Here is a 22644-nt window from a genome sequence, read left to right on the forward strand (position 1 = left end):
TTCTGCTGGAGACAAAAATTTCAAATTTTGACTCCTCAGTGCAGAGAACTTGCTGCCATTGTTCAGCACCCCAGTCCTTATGTTTTTGTCCATAGATCAGTCTTTTGGCTTCGTTTCCACTTCAGAAGAATGGCTTTTTGGCAGCAACTCTTTCAACTTCTGATTTAGAAGGGACATTAGTTTGACATATCTGTAACACAGGTTAATTAAATCCAAAGATGCAATGTTAGGAAAGTTCAACCTCTGGAAAGCTCAAAAGTTTGGGCACCCCTGGTCAAAATTTCTATTACTATGAATAGCTAAGTAAAAGATGACCTGATTTCCAAAAGGCATAAAGTAAAAGATGACACATTTCTTTAATATTTTAAGCAAGATTACTGTTTTATTTCCATCTTTTACAGTTTTAAAATAACAAAAAAGGACAAAAGCCCAAAGCAAAAGTTTGGGCACTCTGAATGGTCAGTACTTAGTAACACCCCCTTCGTCAAGTATCACAGTTTGTAAACTCTTTCTGTAGCCAGCTAAGAGTCTTCTAATTCGTGTTTGGGGGATTTTTGCCCATTCTTCCTTGCAACAGGTTTCTAGTTCTGTGAGATTCTTGGGCCGTCTTGCATGCACTGCTCTTTTGAGGTCTATCCACAGATTTTTGATGATGTTTAGGTCAGGGGACTGTGAGGGCCATAGCAAAAACTTGTGCCTCTTGAGGTAGTCCATTGCAGATTTTGAGGTGTGTTTACGATTGTTATCCTATTGTATACGCCATCCTCTTTTCATCACCAGCTTTTTTTAAAAAACAGATGGTGTGATGTTTGTTTGTATTTAATTGTATTCATTCGTCCCTCTGCCAGTGAAATGTTCCCCATCCCACTGGCTGCAACACAAGCCCAAAGCATGATTGATCCACCCCCGTGCTTAACAGTTGGAGAGGTGTTCTTTCCATGAAATTCTGCACCCTTTTTTCTCCAAACATACCTTTGCTCATTGTGGCCAAAAAGTTCAAAGGAACAACTAAACAAGCCTGCTGCATTTTGGAAACAAGTCCTGTGGACTGATGAAGTTAAAATACAATTTTTTGGCTGCAACAAGTGGTGGTGGCTTTCCTTGGAGGCTCAGAGTTAGCGACATTGAACTGAGCATAAAAACGATTGAGTTCATCTGGGAGAGAGGCCAGGATGTTGGCAGCACCACAATGTTTGGCTATGAAGTCTGCGATGATATGCAGCCCTTGCTGCAGTTATGTGAGCTATTTGTTGTGAATCTTGACTTAATCTTCTCCCTATATTGTTATTTCTCAACCTTGATAGCCTTGCACAGATCATAGCTGCTTTTCTTGAGCTCTAGTTGATCACCAGCTATGTAAGCTCGATGTTGTGCTGCAAGTGCTGCTCACATGGAACTACTGATCCAGGGTTTCTGGTTTGGGAAGACCCTGACTGACTTCTGGGAGACAACATTGTCGATGCACTTCTGGATAAAGCACGTCACTCCGTCAGTGGACTCTGAGACATCCTCATCATGGAAGGTACTCCGAACGATGTCATTGAAGCAGTCCTGCAGTATGGAGGTCAACTGGTCAGACCAACAGCGGATGGTTTTATCTATGGCCATCTGTTTCAGCTTCTGCCTGTATGTCAGAAGATGCAGGATTGAAGAATGATTTGATTTTCCAAAAGCTGGGCGAAAGAAAGTTTTGTAAGCATTGCAGTAGGGAGTGTAGCAGTGATCAAGTGTGTTATCTCCATGAGTGTTCACCTGGATGTGCTGATAAAACTTCGGCGAGACTTTCATCAGCGACGCTCAATCAAAGCCACCAGCAATGATGAAGGCAGCCTCTGGGTGTTCAGTCTCCAGCAGTTCCTTGAGAGCCAGGTCAGTATCAGTCTGCGGCAGAATGCACACCACTGTGATAACAGCCGTGAGCTCCCTGGGCAGCCAGTAGGGTCTGCACAGGAGCACCAGGTATTCCAGGTCTGGGAAACAAGAGGATTTGAGTGCATGCAAATTCTAGGGGTCGATGAATAACAATAGATTTAATGAAAAACTACACAGACAAAAACAAACAACCAACGTGCAAAAAGGTAAACTGCTAATTAAAAATATAAGTAGATAAATAACACTGAGAACATGAGTGGTGGAGTCCTTGAAAGTGTTGTGGAATCAGTTCAGAGCTGAAGTGAGAAGGAACCTGATGTTGAAGGGTAATAACTGCTTCTAAACCTGGTGAAAAAACTCTTCTACAACTGCTGTTTCATCCATGAAGCTGACCTTCAAATTCTTCCTGCTGCTCTTCTAAAGAGGCGGCTACCCATTGCTAGACTCAGATGTTTTACATACACTATCTTACATTTCTGCAGCCACATTTTAGGACCCTCATCACTGCTACACAGCCTTCAGACATGGACATCCCGATGACAGAGTGGGATTTGGGTCAGATTACAGTTAGGCCATTGCAGCTCTTGAATACAGAGTGCCTTACAGTGAGGGGTCTGGATTATTTCCAGATCATGGTCAGACTGTTGCAGCTGCTCTGGTTACAGAGCAGTCGTTGAGGCTGATCAAGATGCCAAGTACTTTGGGCGTTGGGTTAACCCCAGATTAAGGCACACTTGTTCCTCAGACTGATCTGCATCTGCTGCAGAACTATGTTGAACATATAATGGAACAAAGGAAGCTGTCAATAAAATGTCAGCTTTTAAAAACATTTAAAAAATAGGGATCCCCATCTGTCAGCAGCACTCAATCCAGTTGCTCCACACAGTATTGAGTTGCATAATAGCACAGAGCACAACTCACGTCATCTCTCCTACTCTAGCTAGCAGAATGAACATTTCAAGTTGACCAAAAGGGACCAAGTGCAGAAATTCCTTCCTACCTGAGCAAACCATGGGCAATCTCTCAAGGATGCGCTAGTCTCCAATCCAAGACCAGACATTTAGGCCCTATTACCACAAAAAACTTAATTAGTCTCCCTCCCCACATTTCCTTTAGCAGAAATAAGAAATGCTGGCTGAAGAATGTGCAGCTACCTCAAGTTCTGTTCCATCCTTTCTCTCATCTTGCCAGAATCTCAGCTCTTCATCTGCCCAGATTGAAACATCTTCCTAATCAGTTTAGCATTCCAGATATGGTGCCAGTCATCACTGCCGCTACTGACTATTCACACTAAGAACACATCTTCACATAATTTAGTGATGTTTATAAGCCCATGCCCAAACCAATAATATAACTAGTCTCCCACCCATAATCAACATTTCACACAAAACTCGAGAGATCAGGCAGTTTCTAAGGAGAGGAATAAGCAATTGACATTTCAGGCTGAAACCCTTCATCCTGCCCCAGAGGCAACACTTGTTTCACTGAATGATTCTTTGGTGTTTGCAACAAGAATTATTTAATTTTCCCACAATAACAAGCAATGGCAGATTTGTTACAAGACATACCTGAGTGATCATAGTTGGATTTGCTGCACAAATACAAGACCATCTGAACTTTGGGTTACTTGTCTATATTTAGTGTACATAAGCCTTGTTCTGGTAAAACCACCAGAAGGAATCATCATCTGAATGCTTACAGTATTGGTGTACAATACTTGGGTAGTACAAGGGCTCAATTCAGCAACAAGCTGTGGCAAGGTGACCTGAACCCCTGGGTGAGCACCTCATCTTCACAAAATTCCAACAGGCTTTGTTCCTGTCTACCATTTTCTTTCCAGGTTAACAAAAGAAGCCACCTCATCAGTCACAATCTCCCAACACATATTCCAGCTTCTGACCTCTAGCATATTCTGCCCGTTCTAGTCTACCCCAACTCACTTTCCTCAAAGCACAGTTCAATATTCCAGGCATGATCACAATACGCCCAAAGCTTAAGCTGTTTTACTACAGTATCTTTACATGATTTGCAATGATTGTTAAACCTGACTTTGACTCCAGAAGTATGAAGGACAGGTACATAAAGTAAAACTGGCGCAAAACTTTATAGAAGTAATAACATATGCTGAGAGATATATGCTGAACCAGGCAAAGTGAAAGGGATAGTCCCATCCAAAACTGTGGGAGAAAACAAAATTCTGTAGAGCAGATTTTACTTGTAGTTAGTTTGAGTGCTATAATCCCATCTCTTACTTTTGACTGCAGTTACTCAAGTTGCACTGCTTTCTAGAATCAGTTAAGTCCTTCAGGCTTGAGAAAGGGAGATACACTTTTTAAGCTCATGTGGCTCCCTGGCCACAGTTATGCACTTCCAACTATGGGTTAGATGAAAAGACTGCCGAATATTGTGTTCTGTCAACTGCTTAATATGCTTAAACACACTTTGAAATAGCAGGCCTGCTGGCTGAATGTATCAGTCTCTGCCTTAGTTCTCCAGATAATGATAAACACTGGACAAATTCAAGACGGCTCTGGACAACATCTAGGAATTCTGCTTCAATAGAGAAACTTGTAGGATTTTGTGCCCACTAACACTACCAGAAATCTAGAGGTACACCTCTCCATTGGCATGACTTTGGGTGGCTTGTCTTGCATAAACATCTGTCTTCCATAACATTGTAGTCTGTTTCCAGTATCAGAACTTGTCAAAAACCTGTACTTCAAGAACTGCTCAGCTTACTTGTTCAAGGAAGATCTTCAGATTCCTGCTGCTTTTCTCCCTTGAAACCTTGTAACTTATAACCTTATAACTCCTTTCTTTGCTGTGTATATGAAAGCCTCCTACTTGGACCTCTCTCTCTGTAGCACAACTATGAATAAAATTTACCTACAATTTTGAATACTGTTGCCTGGGATGATGGTGAGGTGGTGTGTTTCAGCTGACAGGGACCTTCCATTGGTGAGTAGTAGTCCAAAAGGTCAGATCTGAAAACTAATTTATCTGTTTATTTATTGAGATAGAGCATGGAAAACTCTAATGTTTAGTTAAAATTTGTTGCAATTATTCTTTTTTTAAAAAAGGAATAGTATATTCCTGTGTGCCTCTAGAATCTGTCATAGAAGCAAAGCAAGGAAAACCTCAGCATTTTCCTTCCTTTATTTTAGGTTAAGCAAACTAAGAAACTAGAAGATTTCTACACCAATACATCCATCAATAAAGTACATGCAAATAGAAAAGAAAAGATCATGGATTTAGTGAGAACTGGTGCCAGCATATGACAAGGGTAAAGAGAACAGCAAATATACAGAGACAAGTATGTATGTGGAGCACAAAAATATAGCAATTTTTTTACAACAGAAAAGGCCTACAAATTAGTAGAAATATCAGCCCACTGTGTTCATTGATTGAAATAGTTTTGTTATTGACACAAGGTCTCAGCTCATCCAAACAAGATTAGACGGCTAAAAACAAAGTATTCCAGAATTAAGGATGGTGCCTCCACCAATATGGAGGAACATACTCTGGGCCAGACCAAACTTACATCAATGTTGGCTGCAAATCCATTCACCCAGCAAAATTAACATGGTACTTGAGAAATTAAGAAGTTGCAGAACCTAGGCCTCTGTACCTTCCTCTGTGATTGACTTCCTAACTGGAAGACCACAATCTGTGCAGATTGGTGATAACATATCCTCTTCACTGACGATCAACACTGGTGCACCTCAGGGGTGTGTGCTTAGCCCACTGCTCTACTCTCTGTATACACATGACTGTGTGGCTCAGCTCCATCTTGGGCACTAGCCTACAAAGTACCCATGACATCTTTAGGGAGCGGTGTCTCAGAAAGACAGCGTCCATTATTAAAGACCTCCAGCACCCAAGGCATGCCCTTTTCTCGCTGTTACTATCAGGTAGGCGATACAGAAGCCTGAAGGCACACACTCAGCGATTCAGGAACAGCTTCTTTCCCCCCTTCTACCATCCAATTCCTGAATAGACTTTGAAGCTTTGGACACTACCTTGCTTTTAAAAAAATATATACATTATTTCTGTCTTTGCACATTTTAAATAATCTATTCAATATACTAATTGATTTACTTGTTTATTTATTATTATGCTCTAATTTAATTATTATTATTGTTTTTCCCTCTCTGCTAGATTATGTATTACATTGAACTGCTGCTGCTAAGTTAACAAATTTTACATCACATGCTGGTGATAATAAATCTGATTCTGATTCTGACTATTTTATCAAGTCTGTTAAATATGAATGAACATGAGAGCCTATGGATTCAAGGAGGATTCTCACAGAATTATTTTGGAACAGGGTATGAAATTATAGGCAAACAATAATCAAGAAGATTGCCATTTTCCACCTGTTACTGCTTAGCTGGATGGACAGTTAATTCAAGAGAAAACAAAGTAGTCAGGATTGTGATAATAATCCAATGTCAGCATCATATTCAAAGACAGACACAAATTTTGTGCATCAATAAATACCACTCCTAGCCAAGCTGCCAACTCATACAAACTGCAGTTACTAGCTTTTTAAAATATTCCAATCCTTGTCTGCAAATCTTCCACAAGGTACAGTTATTCCTTTCTCTTTCAAGCTTTGGTGCATGCTTTTGCAAATGGCAAATGGATCAAGAAATTAATTTTTCTTCTGCAGGACTTCAGATTCCTCCAATTTCAAACTCCGTCACACATGCTGCGGGTTTGCTTGCATTTTACAGGATTAAGATTAGGACTAGAAATATATAAAGCAGCTAAAATTGTACAAGCAATAAATTAATTACAACAGAACCCTAATTTCTGTCCTAGTATGAACAAGGGTGCTCAGTTACCCTCTGTTATGCAGTATTTCAGCCATGGTTGTTTCACCAATTCCTCCCAGTTTAATTTCTTGCCCTCATTTCACTACAAGAGTTTTCAAATAACTACTCAGAATATACAGCAGTACCCTGCCATCCTCTTAAATATGTTGGACCTTTAGCCAAAGTGAGATTCATGTTGCAGACCCCTACTCTGATGTAAATCATCAGGTTTAGAAAAGGCAGTGTCTTTTTAAAATGTCTTCTGACGAAATAAGAGTTTGTTTAAAATATATAGCTGGATGCTTGGCACCATTCACACAAGGATTTGACTCACAGCTGCCACACTGGATGACAAGCAGGAGCTGTGTAACAGGCTCCATAACAGCATCCAGCTGTGCCAACAATCAGATCAATGTTTTTATAGTTTTGTAAAAATAGCTTTTGACACAATCACCGTCATCTCTCATGGGTGGCACTCGTTGGGAGAGTGACAAAGCAGAGTACAATTGACCGATATGTGGGAATGTAACTCAGACTTCAATTTAATACAGGCTGAGTACTCCTTATCGAAGTTTTTTCAAGCGCTGATATGACATCACAAATAAAAAGCTGCACAAGGAGCTGGAAAGGTTCCCAGATGATGCACAGATTTCTGCACATCACACAGAAAGGTCTGAGAAGTGACATCATAACTGATGAACAAAAGTTAATAAAAAAAATAGAAAAACACAAAAAATAAGTGAAGATCTCAATCATCTATTGAGAGAATGAATTTGTCAGTGTCAGAGTGAAGATATGGCACTTAACAGTATGCTGATCATGAAAAAAAGATCACAACAAACTGAGACTGGTAATTGTTAATACTCAGCAGGCTGGTTGCAGAAATTTAAAAGGCATTCATTAAATTTTTAAAGATTTGTGGTGATAAAGTACCTACTGAGCATGAAGCAGCAGAGAAATTAATTGATGAGTTTGCATAGATTAGTGCTGATGAAAATCTTAATACCAGGACAAGTCTATAATGCTGATCATTTTTATACCTTGCATACCACCCCCCCCCCCGCCAAAGTAAAATACAAATATGCTGCCTTTTAATCAAAACACGGCATCGTAGGTGGAGACCAGAAGCCCATCACTGTTTGTTGTTCAACAGCTGATTCAGGTATTCTCCTGATGCTGTTGTGCAGCTTTTATTACGCCACACCCATTATAGTTTCATACTAATGCCATGCAATATATTTTACTGTTAAGTATGCATGTGTGACAAAATACACGTAAGGGAAAGACTGCTTATATATAAATTCAGAGTTGGAAATGGGGATCCCAAACTATTTCATTATATTCCAAAATCAGAAACAATTCTGCCCCCAAGCGTTTTGGATAAGCGGAAATCAATCTGCACCATAAGTTAATCTTAATTATATTTAAGGGCCAAACTCCAGTCAACTTGGCAAACAGCAAAACATCTTGAACAACAGAAAATTTTGAGTTCCAGTGCATCACTGGCAGGTAATGGATTTAGTGTGACAGCTGCTATCAAAGAATTTGGCAATGGGGATGTGAAGGGAAATAGTTGTAATTGTGTGACATGACAAAGTTACAACTGAATATCTATGCCAAGACTTTCAACCAATCTCGCCCCATCACCTGAATTGACAAACTAAGGCTTTTGCAAGCTTCAAGATATAAAAGTATTTTTTTTTTAAAGAAAATTTTCAGAAATCTAGATGTTTGCAATGTGGAAGTAATTAGTTAGAATTGTTTGTTGAATCACTCATTCTCCTGTCTGCTATCTAAAGTCTGCTTGAGTTTACAGGGAACATTTACATGGAGGTTGCCCAGACTGAGGACCTGAGTTAGAGGGAAAGGTCAAATAGGTCAGTATTGTATTCCCTGGAGTGTAGGAGAATGAGGGGAGATTTGATAGAGATATACAGGGTTCTCCAGCTGGTGGTGAATGGAGTAACAGGTTCTTGGCAGTCACTCCTATCTCACTTACTTTACTAAACACAAAGTACGCTGCAGATGCTGTGGTCAAATCAACATGTACAAACAAGCTGGATGAACTCAGCAGGTCAGACAGCATCCGTTGAAACAAGCAGTCAATTAAATGTTTCATGTTTTAACAGATGCTGCCCGACCTGCTGAGTTCATCCAGCTTGCCAGTACGTGTCACTTACTTTACTGTTTCCAATCTGTTTTGAAACCTCACTTTTAAACGTGATACTTTTTACTATGAGTGCGCAGAGTGCCAAAGGTACTAAAAAAGATGCTCTATAATGGATCTATATGCATTCTATAATGGATTTGCTTCGAAAACACAGAAGACCAGTTCCAACAACTTAGACTTGAATTTAAACTAATGGACGCAAAATTGGATTCTATTCAAAAAGCCTTAACCCAACATGGTAAACAAATAGGAGAGAATGAAGATACTCTGACAATTCTGGATGCAAGAATGGATGACCTGCAAAAGCTCTGTGAAAAGCAATCGAAATCTAATGAGAAATTAAGACAGAAGACCATCAATTTAGAAAACAGAAGCAGAAGAAATAACCTACAAATTCTGGGTCTTCAAGAGTTAACAGAAGATGATTAGCCTACTGAATTCTTTGCAAGTTTTTGGTACGATTATTTCCTAAAATCTTACCGTTTGCACCTATGATCAATTGAGTTCATTGATTGCCCACCAAAGATCACCTCTGGGAGCCAAGTCCAGATCAGTTATAATTTGTTTTCATGAATTTCAAACAAAGGAACGTTTACATAGAACAGTACAGCACATTACAGGTCCTTCAGCCCGCAATGTTGTGCCGCCCCTTAAACCCTGCCTTCCTTATAACCCCCCACCTTAAATTCCTCCATATACCTGTTTAATTTGTGAATCTCATCGAAGAGGAATGATTGATTACAAGGGTCAGAAGATCAGGATTGTTGAGGATTTTTCACCCGAGGTCATGAATGAGCGTGCTAAATTCAAAGCGGTTATGTCAGAACTTTTTAAACAAGGTTTAAAGTCATCTCTTTGTTATCCTGCTTGTCTTAGAATCACTCTGCAAGATGGTTCTAAACAATGGTTTCGCTCAAGTGGAGAAGCCCATGATTTTTTTTTAAAGACAATGATTTGACTGTTTAGTATCTTGCTATGAATAATTGCTTCTTACTTTTGATGAACCTTCACAGCTAAACTTCCTTGTGATTTAGATGCTTTACTTAGAGAATAAGATTTTAATGAGTTAATGCCGAGTGCAATTATATGTTATAACCATATAACCATAACAGCACGGAAACAGGCCATCTCGGCCCTGTTAACTCTTAACCTCACCTAGTCCCACCTACCCGCACTCAGCCCATAACCCTCCATTCCTTTCCTGTCCATATAACTATCCAATTTTACCTTAAATGACACAACTGAACTGGCCTCTACTACTTCTACAGGAAGCTCATTCCACACAGCTATCACTCTCTGAGTAAAGAAATATCCCCTCGTGTTTCCCTTAAACTTCTGCCCCCTAACTCTCAAATCATGTCCTCTCGTTTGAATCTTATGAGTTTTGATAAGATTTATTTATTATTACATACACTTTTCTCAAGTTTCTTTTATCAATATGGCTTAGTTTGAGTGTTTTTCATTCTATTGTTTTGAAACTGTAATAACTAATCTATTTGTGTCCTTGTTATGAGGGCTAAGCTTTTTTTGGCTGTTACTCAGTCTAGCTTGGAATACAGTTGACCTTGGAGTTACTTAGGAGTCAATAAGCAGGCTGTTTTGGGAGGGTGATGACATTAGTTGTAGCTGACAGCCTTCTTTTGGCTGGCCTTCTGACTTGTGGGGGGGGGGGGAGGGTATCTTTTTCTGGGAGTTGTTTTGGGATGTTAGCCAAATCTGTTGCTTGGTTACCCTATTTCAAAGCTTATTGTTTGGTTTTAATGTTCATTTTACTGGTTATTACTTTAATTTCTCTATTAATAATGGGTCATGCTATTAACTTACTCAGTCTTAACTTGAAACGATTTTTGCCTATATTAAAAAACTTAAGGCCCCAATTTTTTTTAAAAACAAGAAACACATGTACATAATTGTGATAACTTAAGTCTCTTCAGTAGATGGAAAAGATTGCAGTTTTTACTCCTCTTTCCAGGCTAAGTCTAGAGGAGTTTCGATTTTTATGGATAATCCCTTTGTCCAACATAAAATAGTGTCTGATACTACTGGGCGTTTTATCATAGTGTCAGGAAAATTAGGTAATAAATTAATGGTATTTGCCAATCTGTATACTCTGAATATAGATGATCCATGATTTTTTGAGTCCCCCCACCCCCCTGATTTTGCCAGACTTGAGCCTTTACTCATTGGTGATGGGAGGAGATCTTAATTGTTGATTAGATCCAGTTTTAGATAGGTCAACCTTTAAAACAGCGACACTTAATAAATCAGCTTTGTTTATTCAATCTTTTTTAATGAAATTCAGTATTGTTGATATGTGGTGTTTCTTACATTCAAGAGATAGGGAGTATTCGTTTTTTCTCATGTCCATCATACATATTGCAGGATTGATTACTTTTTTTTAAATTGATAGTCAAATGATTCTTTTAGCTCTATCCTGTGAATACAAAGAAATTGTTGTTTCAGATCATGCTCTGGTGCTTTTATCTTTATATCTCCCTTGTCTTCCTCAAATAAACAGATCTTGGCATTTTAATTTAACTTTGTTATCTGATAAAGATTTCTTAATTTCTGGAGACAAATTGTTCTTTTTTTTTTGAAAAGAATACTTTGGAAGAGAATTCTAGTCTTATTAGATGGGACACCTTTAAGGTTTTTATTAGAGGTCAAATTATTCCCTATACGACAAGTGTCAAGAAAAAAAAACTAATAAAGAGAGAACTGAGTTAGCTAATCAGTTAAAAAAAATTAGATCAAAAATATGCCTTGGCTCCAGATCTTGCTCTATATAAAAGGAGTGTTGAAATTCAAACTAAATATGATCTTCTTTTAACATATCCAATTGAAACTCAAATTTTAAAAGATAAAAATCAATTTTATATCCATGGAGACAAAACAGGTAAATTATTGGCTAACCAATTAAAAACATTTATAGCTAAACGCCAAATTAAAGAAATTTGTAAAGTCAATGGTGATAGGACAACTGATCACTTAGAAATAAACGATATTTTTAAAAGAATTTTATTCTAAAATTTATAGTTCTGACTCTCCCAAAGATAACACTGTAATGAATAACTTTTTAGATCAATTAAACATTCTTACACTTTCTATTGATAACTGAAAACAGTTGGATCAACCTATTTCGTATGAGGAAATTGCCCAGGCTGTACGTTCCTTGCACTCGGGGAAGGCTCTGGGTCTTGATGGATTTTCTGCAGAATTTTATAAGGCTTTTTCCTCACTGCTTATACCTCAGTTATGTGCAGTTTTTTCGGACTCCTTCAAGTTGGATAGGCTGCCACAATCTTTTTATGAAGCTTCTATTTTGCTTACTGTAAATTCCAGTGTATAAGCCGAGAATTTGGCTCTACATTTCAGTCCTAAAATTAGGGAGTCGACTTATACAGAGGGTGCCAACCTTGGAAAAACAAACACACGGAAGACAGGTCGTATTTATTGGCTGTTTTTGAGTCAAATTCGTTCCACTGTCGATGCATGAATTTTTTGAATGGTTTGTTTAAACTCACATCTAGTGGCTGGAGCACAGACATCAAACCACTGGGGATGACCACAATGTCCATATTTTCAGCTTTCAATGCTGCTTTTGTCTCACCTGACAGGTGCACTTTAAAACATGTCCCAGGCAAGTAGCGACTTTTCCTTCCTGAAACCTTCAGGACGTCGATGCCACACCTCTTTAACCCACTTCAAGCAACCCGCTTCGTCCATCCAGCAGCGTTCCTGAACACAAACAACACCCCGTGGGAATTTTCTGAGCAATCTTCATTTTTTGCCTCAACACACAAGATCACGTCTACTCATAAATCGGGTGCAACAACTTCGTGCAGCTTTGAAATTTTCGCTGACCTCACGGTGTTTTTCGGCCCATTTCAACGCTTGAACTCCAATATTTTCTCTGGTAACAATGCATCCAGACGATCGCTGGTGATTCACCCATTCTAAAACTTTTTCTTCCAGTTCTGGCCACTGGCATGTTTTCCCATGGTTTGCACATTTAGTCTTCAGCATTTCCCTCAGCGTGTCCTCTGCCTTTCTCCACTCTCTCACCTATTTCTCGTTTCCACTAAACTTCTTAGCAGCTGTAGAATTTCTCGTTCCTTTAGCAAAATCAACAACCTTCAGCTTGAAGCCAGCATCATATCGCATTCATTTTAACCTTTTGTACATGGTGGTCGCAAAATCAATACTGACTACACATACTGATCCCACCACCCCGTGTTATGTTTTAACGAGATTACGAACAAGCGCTAAATGGTTTCATGGGGGTTACATTTCAGAGGATACATTACCATTGGGAGCCTAATCCAAAACTTCTTTCTTATTTATTTAAAATTCACTTACAACACTCTACAATGTGTAGGCCTATTTTCTTAGCAGATACTGCTTCACAAAATTTCCAGGTTCCAGATCCGGCAAAGCTGAGTACCAGCATGTGAGATTTTGTAATCTTTACCAGTTAAATCAAAAACCTCTTTTTTTAAAAAAAAGAGGATTATACAAAGGTAACATGAAAAAGCCACTTTTTAAACCTTGAAAATGGGGAGTTGGCTTATACACCGGTTTATACACCAGAATTTACGATATTCTTAAAAAATGTAAGAACCCAACCGAATCCTCTTCATACAGACCAATTTCTTTACTTAATGTTGATACTAAAATCCTATCTAAAGTTCTTGCCCATAGAATTGAAAATATCTTACCATCTATAATTTCTGATCAGATGGGATTTATTAAAAATCGATAATCCCACTTTAATATTCATCGTTTATTAAACATATTTATTCCCCTTCTAGGGAGGTATTGGAATGTGTGATTTCTTTGGACACTGAGAAAGCTTTCGATCAGGTTGAATGGAATTACTAATTTAAAACTTTACTGTATCTATCTTCTCCTGCCAGGGTCCTTACTAATTTTCAGTATTCCAAACCTTTTAAACTTCAATGTGGAACTAAACAAGATTGTCCCCTGAGCCCTTTGCTCTTTGATTTGGCTTTAGAACCCTTAGCCATTGCTTTTCGAGAATCTAATGATATTACTGGTATTCTAAGGAGAGGGACTGTTCATAAAGTTTCGCTTTGTGCTGATGACCTATTGCCTTTTATTTCTAATGTCTAGACTTCACTACCTCCTGTGCTTTCTCCACTTGTTTTATCCAGTTTTCAGGATACAAACTGAATTTACACAAGAGTGAACTTTTTCCTATGAATAATTTTTTCAATACTTCGAGGATCTGGGTACAATTTAGGAAATTCTTTGGTCTATTGAGATTTTCTTTGTCTAGTACCATTTGTTCTATTTTTTTTAAACCTTCAATGACCGATTCAGTTTTTAAAAAATGGGATAGATTGGGTATTAATTGCTTCCAGGATTTGTTTGTTGGAAGAAGTCTTCTTTTGTTTGAGCAAATGTCAGCTAAATATAGTTTACCCAAAACTTTTTTTTTGTTATTTACAAATTAGAGACCTTCTGCATTCTCAACTATATACATTTCCTGCAAGTTCCGATAAGGATTTATTAGATGTAATTTTTAACTTATAACTTAAATGGAAGGATACTGTTCCACCTACTCATGCTCAATGGTTACTGGATGTTATGTCATGCTTAAATTTAGAGAAGATCTGATGTTCAGTTTTTGAATCTAGCCAAGACTTTTATACATTGTGGGTACCATTTTTGAGTCATCTTCAAAACTTTTGATTTGTTCTAAAAGTACAGATGTAGCTAATAATATATTTTATATTTTTTCCTCTTTTTTTTCTTGCTTTTCCTAACAGCTCTGGCTTTAGTAGTGTTTAGATTTTTTTCCTCTGCATAATAAAAATTATATTTCAATATTACAATTTAATGAAATTTATGAATACAGGGTTTTGTCATTGTAATTGTATTTTTAATAAAATGTATTTGGTATTATTTATTTTGTTCTTTTGACTTGTGTATCTTCTTGTACTCCGTATTCCTTTATGCAGGTAAAAAATATTAATTATTCAATATTCCATAAAAATAAAAAAAAAAATTCAATAAAATATTGAAGGAGATGTACAAAATTATGAGGGGTATAGACAGCGTGAATGCAAACAATGAGGTTGAGTGAGACAAGCTCTAGCAAGGGTGAAAGGTGAAATACTTGAGGGGAAAATGAGAATTTCATTCAAGGGGTGGCGAGAGTCTGGAACAAGCTGCCAGTGGAAGTAGTGAACGAGGCTTCAACTACAACATTTAAGAGAAGCTTGGATAGGTATCTGGATAGGAGGGGTATAGAGAGATATGATCCAGGGTACTAGGCACAGTAACAACTTGGCATAGACTAAATGGGCAAAGGGCCTGTTTCTGTCCAGTACTGCTCTATGACTCTATAAAAGATCACTTTTGCAATTGCCAGTTGATGTGTAAACAATACACTTCTATAAAATTCTATAATGTGGCTTGACATTGGGAAACAGTGGGGTATTGAGCATTTTAAATGCATTGATGGAAGCAATCACAAGATTCCAATAGATCCCAACCCATTTCCTACTTTGCACAGTTACAAACCTACGCACCTGTCTCTTACACTGTTTGTTCTTCCATAGACATACTTTAGACATGATGGCATAGCAAATCCAAGGAGTCCAGAAGCCTGGGTAACTAACCCAAACCTTAGAAAGAATCTATTGGACCAAAACTAATGTGTAAATACAGCTGAATATCTAATAACCAAAACCTCAAGGTGACAAAGTAGTGAATCCAACAGGCATGCAATAGTCTTAGATCACAGATGACATCTCAACTGATGGGTTAGATAGCCAAGTTATGCAAAGAGTTCCTATCTCAAGTTGCATTCAAACTACTCCAAAAACAAGCAGACAAAATAAAAACATTGAGGTGATCAGCAAAAGTACAGCACAAACATTAAAGTAATGCCAATGCACTTAATTACAATTCCTACTCTTCCACAAACCTGCAACAGAACACTATTTGCTATCGTTGCCAAGAGATCATTGTATTGTGCAAGTTGAACCCATCAGTCTTTGAGTTACAAATGGAATGGAAATGAAACACAAAGCTACAGGCTGCTTCTCCCACAAGACTTCACTCACAAGCTGTCAGTTGAGTGAACATGTGAATTCTGTTCACCCTAGTATGAAGCTTACATGCCCTCCAGACCACCTTGTTGTCAATGTGCTGTCAAGGGAGGTTGAAACCAGCATGTCTGAAACATAATTTTTGTGTGACAACTATTTTAACAGCTGAACAACATACTATACTCACACCTCAAGGGCAGGGTTGCTGAACAGTGAGGATGTATATGATGAAAATGGTACTTAAGGGAGGGATACAATTCAAAACATCCTAATGATCTAATCTTGGAAAAAAACTACCAGACTATCTGATCTGCAGCATTAACTAGCCATCAACCCAAATACAGCTAATCACTTTGACCTGAAGAACCAACTAGCTTAATGGCCTCTAATCCTCAAAATGTTCATCCCAATTCAAACCCTCAACAGCTGATATCTATAGCAAGACCTGTTTGAAGTTGCTATCAAGCAGGATGAGTCATATTGTCAGTATTTTTGATACCATAACACCTTCTATTCCATTTCTCCATCCTCTCAGTTGCCATTTTTTTGCTCCCTTGGCTCTTGGTCAACCTCTAAGATGCTCTCCCCTGCCATCCCCGACTGTGCCATCCGACCAGAGGGATTTTCGATCCATCGGATGGACCGCACGGCGTCTTCGGGCAAGACGAAGGGAGGTGAGGTCTGCCTACTGATCAACACTGCGTGGTGCTCTGACGCAGTGGCACTGACAAGCTCCTGCAGTCCAGACCTGGAACATCTGTCGGTGAAGTGTCGTCCCTACTCAGCCAACACACTTTTTGTCCCACTTCCCTCTGGGAGAAGGTACAGGAGCATGAAGGTTCATACGGCCAGATTTGGGAACAGCTTCTTTCCAACTGTGATAAGACTGCTGAACAGATCCTGACCCAGATCTGGGCCGTTCCTTCAAAATATCTGAACCCGACTTGCACTACCTTACTTTCCCTTTTCTATTTTCTAATTATGATTTATAATTTAAAATTCTTATTATACTTATTTTGATTTGTATCTCAGGGAGCGCGAAGCGCAGTAACAAATATCACTGTGATGATTGTACGCTCTAGTATCAATTGTTTGGTGACAATAAAATAAGCAAGACCTCAGGGCACGCATTTGGATACAAACCCTATAGGAATGTAATCACACAGTAACTCCAAGGTAATGATTGGATACTTATCTATCTGGAGCCACATAAAAACCCAAAACTACATCAAAATTGCTAGAAAAAAACTCATTTTCACCTCAAGACCAAGAGAGATGTTAATGACTACTTCAACTGACCAACCCAATGAGCCCTGTATCTAGCTATGACAGATTTGATTATTTAAATCTACAAGTAAGAATAGCATCACCAAGTCAACATAAGAGAATAAACACTGAAACATAAAACCAAATGAACAAAAAGTTCAAATGCAATACTCAATGAATTTACAAGGATTCACCTCCCTTTGCAAGTAGTACAGTTACTTCTGCTCTGATGATCATGTACAAGTGTTATCATATGGGCCAGAGCTGGACCATGAAGCCATCACATTCAAAAAGCACCCCCCAGCTCTAAACTGGAGCAACAATCACTGGGATGATGTATTCAAGGTCAGCTTGACAACTTATCAAGAGGTAGAGAAAGAACAAATGTGTAAGTAACACATAATTATTGCAGCAGACTTCAAAGAGGAATGAATGCACTTATTAAACAATTCAAAAAGGTTCGATATTTATTTCACTCTGGGTTTAATGGTGGCTCTGGCGAAGGAGACATCAGAACTGCTCAGAATTCTCATGTGATTGCTCAGAATGTAGTTAACATACACTCCAAACTGCCTTCAAGTTCACTGCGAGGCTGTCAAGCAGCAAAATTTAAAAGGACTCAAATCAGATTGGTCAAAGAAAGATAATCTGTTGATTTGGCAAGAGCCCCATAATCTTTTTCAGATTCCAAATTTTGTTGTTCTAACTTACGTGCTGTTATATTCACACAGCATGGAAATGAGGCCCAAATGGTTCATGACAGCCAAGATACCTGTTTGGTCCATATTCAGTTTGTTCATGCAGATGTTCAGTGTGGTTACAGTTTTTGTATCATCCAGGAAAGCTCTGGAAGCTTTTCTTAGTATTGCATTATTTGAAGAGGTCTCATCTGCAAATTTGAATGGAATGTCCCTCATCAATGGAGTACGAAAAGATCTGACCACACAGTGGAGCCATCTTTTGCTTCCCCTCTCCCTTCTGCTACCAGCCTCTGCTCCTGTTGCAGCCCATTTTCAATTTTCTTTGTTCTATTAACACTTAATTGTGATGCAACAAATTTTGTGCCTCTCTCCTGACTTCTGAAATAACCTTGGATTAAAAACATCAAAATCCAACACCCTAAATAAAAAATAAATTACGAAAAAGAATCCAACACCCTGTAAGTTTTCTTATCCAAGAATGAGTTTCTTTTTATTAACTGTGCTACATCCTTTACATTATTGATGCAATATATTCCTTGAGCCTAACTCCACTGAATCCAAATCTGCAATTGCAAACTGAGCTACAACTCTAATAACCTTCTCAAGTATAATCTGAAAACAGAAAATATTGGACAGAGCAACTACCCAATAAATTATTTTCATAAATTAATCTAGTTTTATATACCACAATGCTGTAAAAATACCATTGAAGGCTTTTTAGCTCCTCTCAACTCTTTAAAAATATCAAATAGAATTCTAGTTGCAACAGCTTCTTTGTATGAGCAATGACAGTAATGGTGACATTATGAAGGGTATCACTATCATATATGGTCAGACGTCACTGATCAGAACAGCAGTCAGGAATGGTCATTTTGCTGTAATTACATCAGTCACAGGTGAACTGACTTTAAACTAGAACTAGCGTCATGGGCTGCTATGAATGCAAAATCTCACCAAAGAGGCAAGTAACCAAATCTTGATGCTTTTTGCTCATCTTATTGCAATAAACATATTACCATGGGCAGTAACATGTAACAAGCATCACCTGTCATCGCAGAATCAGAGTATTGTTTACAACCAGATGTTCATATGATTTATATCAATAGTTAATACAAACAATATGCAATTTAATAAGCATACATCACTTAACCTACCTGGTCCATTGCTCCACATACCTGGCACTAATGTCAAGGGCTTAGTTTGGTACGGGGCTGCTCCTTGACCACCCTGTACATTGAGTACAATACCAACCGGATTCTGTACAGACCTCAGGTCTTTCACTGTAAAACCCTGTGGAGAGGAACCAGAGTACAAAATTAACTCTCCAGTCACCTAATACTAGAGATACACCAAGAGAAGATAGACCAAAGATTTAAAACTAATGGTGCAAAATTTAAAAAACAAAAGCAATTTTTAAACCAAAATTTTTTAAAACAAAAGCAATAATAAAATTGCTGCCTGGTAGCAAAATTGATAGGCAGCGTTGATTAGTTTAAAACAGCTGAGCAAAGAGAATCTTGTGTAAAGATATCCAGGTTTGAATTCCACATCAGCTCTGAATGACAATCATAGCAAACTTTCTACTACACCTTTACACACATCTAGTTCAATTCTTAAAAGCTGTTTCTTTAGAGAGATGGAGTTATTTGACAGACAATCAATGTTATAGTTTCTCTGCAGCTTGTTTTGAATATACAAGGACACACATGCTCAGAGTCGAGATGGATTCAGTCAATGGAAGACACTAGTGAGTCGATCGCTGGTTTAAACTTTTAGTTGCCCAAAAGGGGCGAGTTGAAATCGATCCTGAGTATTGATAAATGACTCTCACAAGTTTCTGAAACCAGAAAAAGTTTGCAGAGAGGGGAGGAAGGTTTGAAACAGAAGAAACCTAGTGACAAAGGTGGCCATGGGTAACCCTAGGTAATGTCTAAGGCAGGGTCGGCAACGTTTACCACTGAAAGAGCCAATATGGACCCATTTCCCTCAGGAAAGAAAACAATGGGAGCCACAAAACCCGTTTGACATTTAAAATGAAATAAAACTGCATACAACGGTTTTTTTTGCCTTTATGCTATGTATAAACAAACTATAATGTGTTGCATTTATGAAATTGATGAACTCCTGCAGAGAAAATGAAATTACATTTCTGCATGCAACAAAAACATTTTGAACTCCGAAAAAAAGACGTTGGGTTGAAGGTTACTCCATAGTTAGCCTACCTTGGATCGAAGAATTAAAAGAAAGCGCGCACTGGCGGGTGTCAGGCATTGGCAGTGGTGATGTATATTAATAGCGATAAAAAACACGTTGTAGCGGTGTGCTACACGAAGCGCTAAATTAAAGACACTGCAGTCAAAGGTAACTTTATTCGAACTAAACAGCCTTGCTTTAAAGCCTCCCTCAACCCGTCCCCGTGGGCACGGATGCTCCAAAAGACACGTACTCACAAACTCCCGTAGGCTATCTCCCTTAGCCGGAACGGTGGCTAATTGTGAGCCGGTTCGGATGTGCCAGGAAATGGGGTCTCCACAACATTTTTAGATTGTACAAGATCACCATAATCTTTAAATTTCGAATTACATTTCAAAAACTAACAAACCACGGGGAGCCGCAGCACAGAGATGAAAGAGTCGCATGCGGCTCCGGAACCGCGGGTTGCCGACCCCTGGTCTAAGGTAAGGACATGTTCGGCACAGCTTTGTGGGCCGAAGGGCCTGTATTGTGCTGTAGGGTTTCTATGTTTTTAAATTAAGAAAGGGATAGGTAAGATAGCAACAAGAAAGCTGTTTCCAGTGCTAAGTAAAAATAGAACTAGGGGACATAGCCTCAAATAGGGGAAAGAGGTGAGAAGCAAACTGTTTTTCCTCAAAGTAGTGAAACCATAGAATTTTCTGCCCAGGGATATAGTAGAGGCTACCTCATTTATAACGTTAAGATAGACTATTTTGCATTACAGAGAAATTATGGGTTATGAGGAAAAGGCAGATATGTGGAGTAGAGTCCACGGTCTGATCAGACATGATCTTATTAAATGACAAAGCACACTCAATAGGTCAGATGGCCAACTCCAGCTCCTGTTTCTTATGTTCTTATGCTTGGTATTAATAGATGCCTGCTGACATTGGATAGGAATATCAGTCCTAGAGCCTCTTTTCCAGTCAACATTTGTGGAAGACAAAGCATTTGATATCATGCCCCTGTTCCAAATTCTCTGTGGTGACATGAAGGGCCACTTACTTGAGTGGTGATCAAGATGGGCTGCCCCGACACACTGCTGGTCACTCCAGTTTTTGGATCCTGCAGCACTTGCACAGCAGCAGGTTGGTACATTGATGGCATTGACATTTGGGAACTAATGCCTGATGGATTAGGTGTTACGATCAAAGGCTGATTGCCTGAATTCATCAGAGGACCACCAGCTGAGAAGAAAGAAGAGCCATTAGTACCGGACTTAGCACAATTCTAATTGATCAAAAGAGAAGAAACCATTACATCATAATGCAGCTTAACAAGTCCCTTTATAGCAGCCATTTTAAGTCACTCCAATTAGTTCTCTTTACATGACTTCATATCCATGGTACTGCAGTGGTTAGCGCAACACTATTACAGCTTGGTGTGTCAGAATGTGTCAATTTCAGTGCCATCTGTAAGGCGTTTGTACATTCTCCCAGTGAATGGTGTGGGTTTCCTTCAGGTGTCCTGGTTTCCTCTCAGACCAAAGATGTACCAATTGGTAGATTAATTGGTCACTATAAATTGTCCGTGATTAGGCTAGTGTTTAAAAGGTGGGATGCTAAATGTTGTGGCATCTCTAGGCAAACCAACATTTCTCTGTTGCAACTATCTGTGATCAACACTAGTTAAACGCCATCATCTCTGACCCTAAGCATTTCTCCCTTTAATGAAGACAATTCAACACAACCAGCTATTCCATAAATCCCGTGGAATTTAAGCATCTGTATTGGCAGGAAATCCACTGTGGTTCTTTAACTGACCAGCACAACCCTAACCAGTCAGTATACCAACACTGATCACTTGGATTATTTTGCACTACAAGGAACTATTTTTTTATTGTTGTCATTGTTTTTCTTGTAGAAACTGTACAATTTGTTTGCTTTCCATGCAAATATTTGCTATATGCAAATAAGTTTTTCAATGCACCTGTGTATATATTTATTTGTGCACAACATTAAATTGACTTTGACACTGAGTTGATGAGTAAATAATTAGCATCATATTTCTAAGGGATCAACGATAAAATAAAATTCTAAGGTTTAATCCGCTCCCAGTATAGAGAAATGCTTGCCTGGATAAGCAAACTGCTTTGCTCGCTATCAAAGTTAGCTTTCTCTAGGTACTGTTCCAATAAAGTTCATAAGACATAGGAGCAGAAGCAGGCCATTCAACCCATCAAATTTACTCCACCACTCCATCATGACTGATCCCAGATCCCATTTAATCCCATACATCCTCCTCCTCCTCACCATATCCTCTGATGCTCCGACCTATCAGGAAACAATCAACTTCCACTTTGAATACAGCCACAGACAGCCTCCACCAGTCTGTGGCATTCTACAAATCACTACTCTCTCACTAAATCCTCTGTTCCAGAAGGTCAACCCTCAATTTTGAGACTGCACCCTCTAATTCTGGATACCCCCACCAGAGACAAACATCTTCTCCATATCCACCCTATCTAGTCCTTTCAGCAGGCTTCAATGAGTTGCCCCTGCATT

The 22644-nt window shown here is 38.7% G+C and overlaps 1 protein-coding gene across 10 annotated transcripts in view; it reads right to left on the reverse strand.

Annotated features, from left to right (window-relative positions):
* pogzb (pogo transposable element derived with ZNF domain b) overlaps positions 1–22644 on the reverse strand; it is a 119577-nt gene that overhangs the window by 57680 nt on the left and 39253 nt on the right. For 8 of the 10 annotated variants that reach the window (XM_059980201.1, XM_059980209.1, XM_059980203.1 and 5 more), the window contains 2 exons: positions 21146–21327; positions 19060–19195 (listed from right to left, as the gene is read on the reverse strand). In XM_059980201.1, the coding sequence (XP_059836184.1) occupies positions 19060–19195; positions 21146–21327 (318 nt within the window). The remainder of the gene's footprint in view (positions 1–19059; positions 19196–21145; positions 21328–22644) is intronic. The other 2 variants (XM_059980205.1, XM_059980204.1) reach the window with 1 other exon arrangement.

Source organism: Hypanus sabinus, chromosome 9, assembly GCF_030144855.1.
Source record: "Hypanus sabinus isolate sHypSab1 chromosome 9, sHypSab1.hap1, whole genome shotgun sequence".
Taxonomy (NCBI): Eukaryota; Metazoa; Chordata; class Chondrichthyes; order Myliobatiformes; family Dasyatidae; genus Hypanus; species Hypanus sabinus.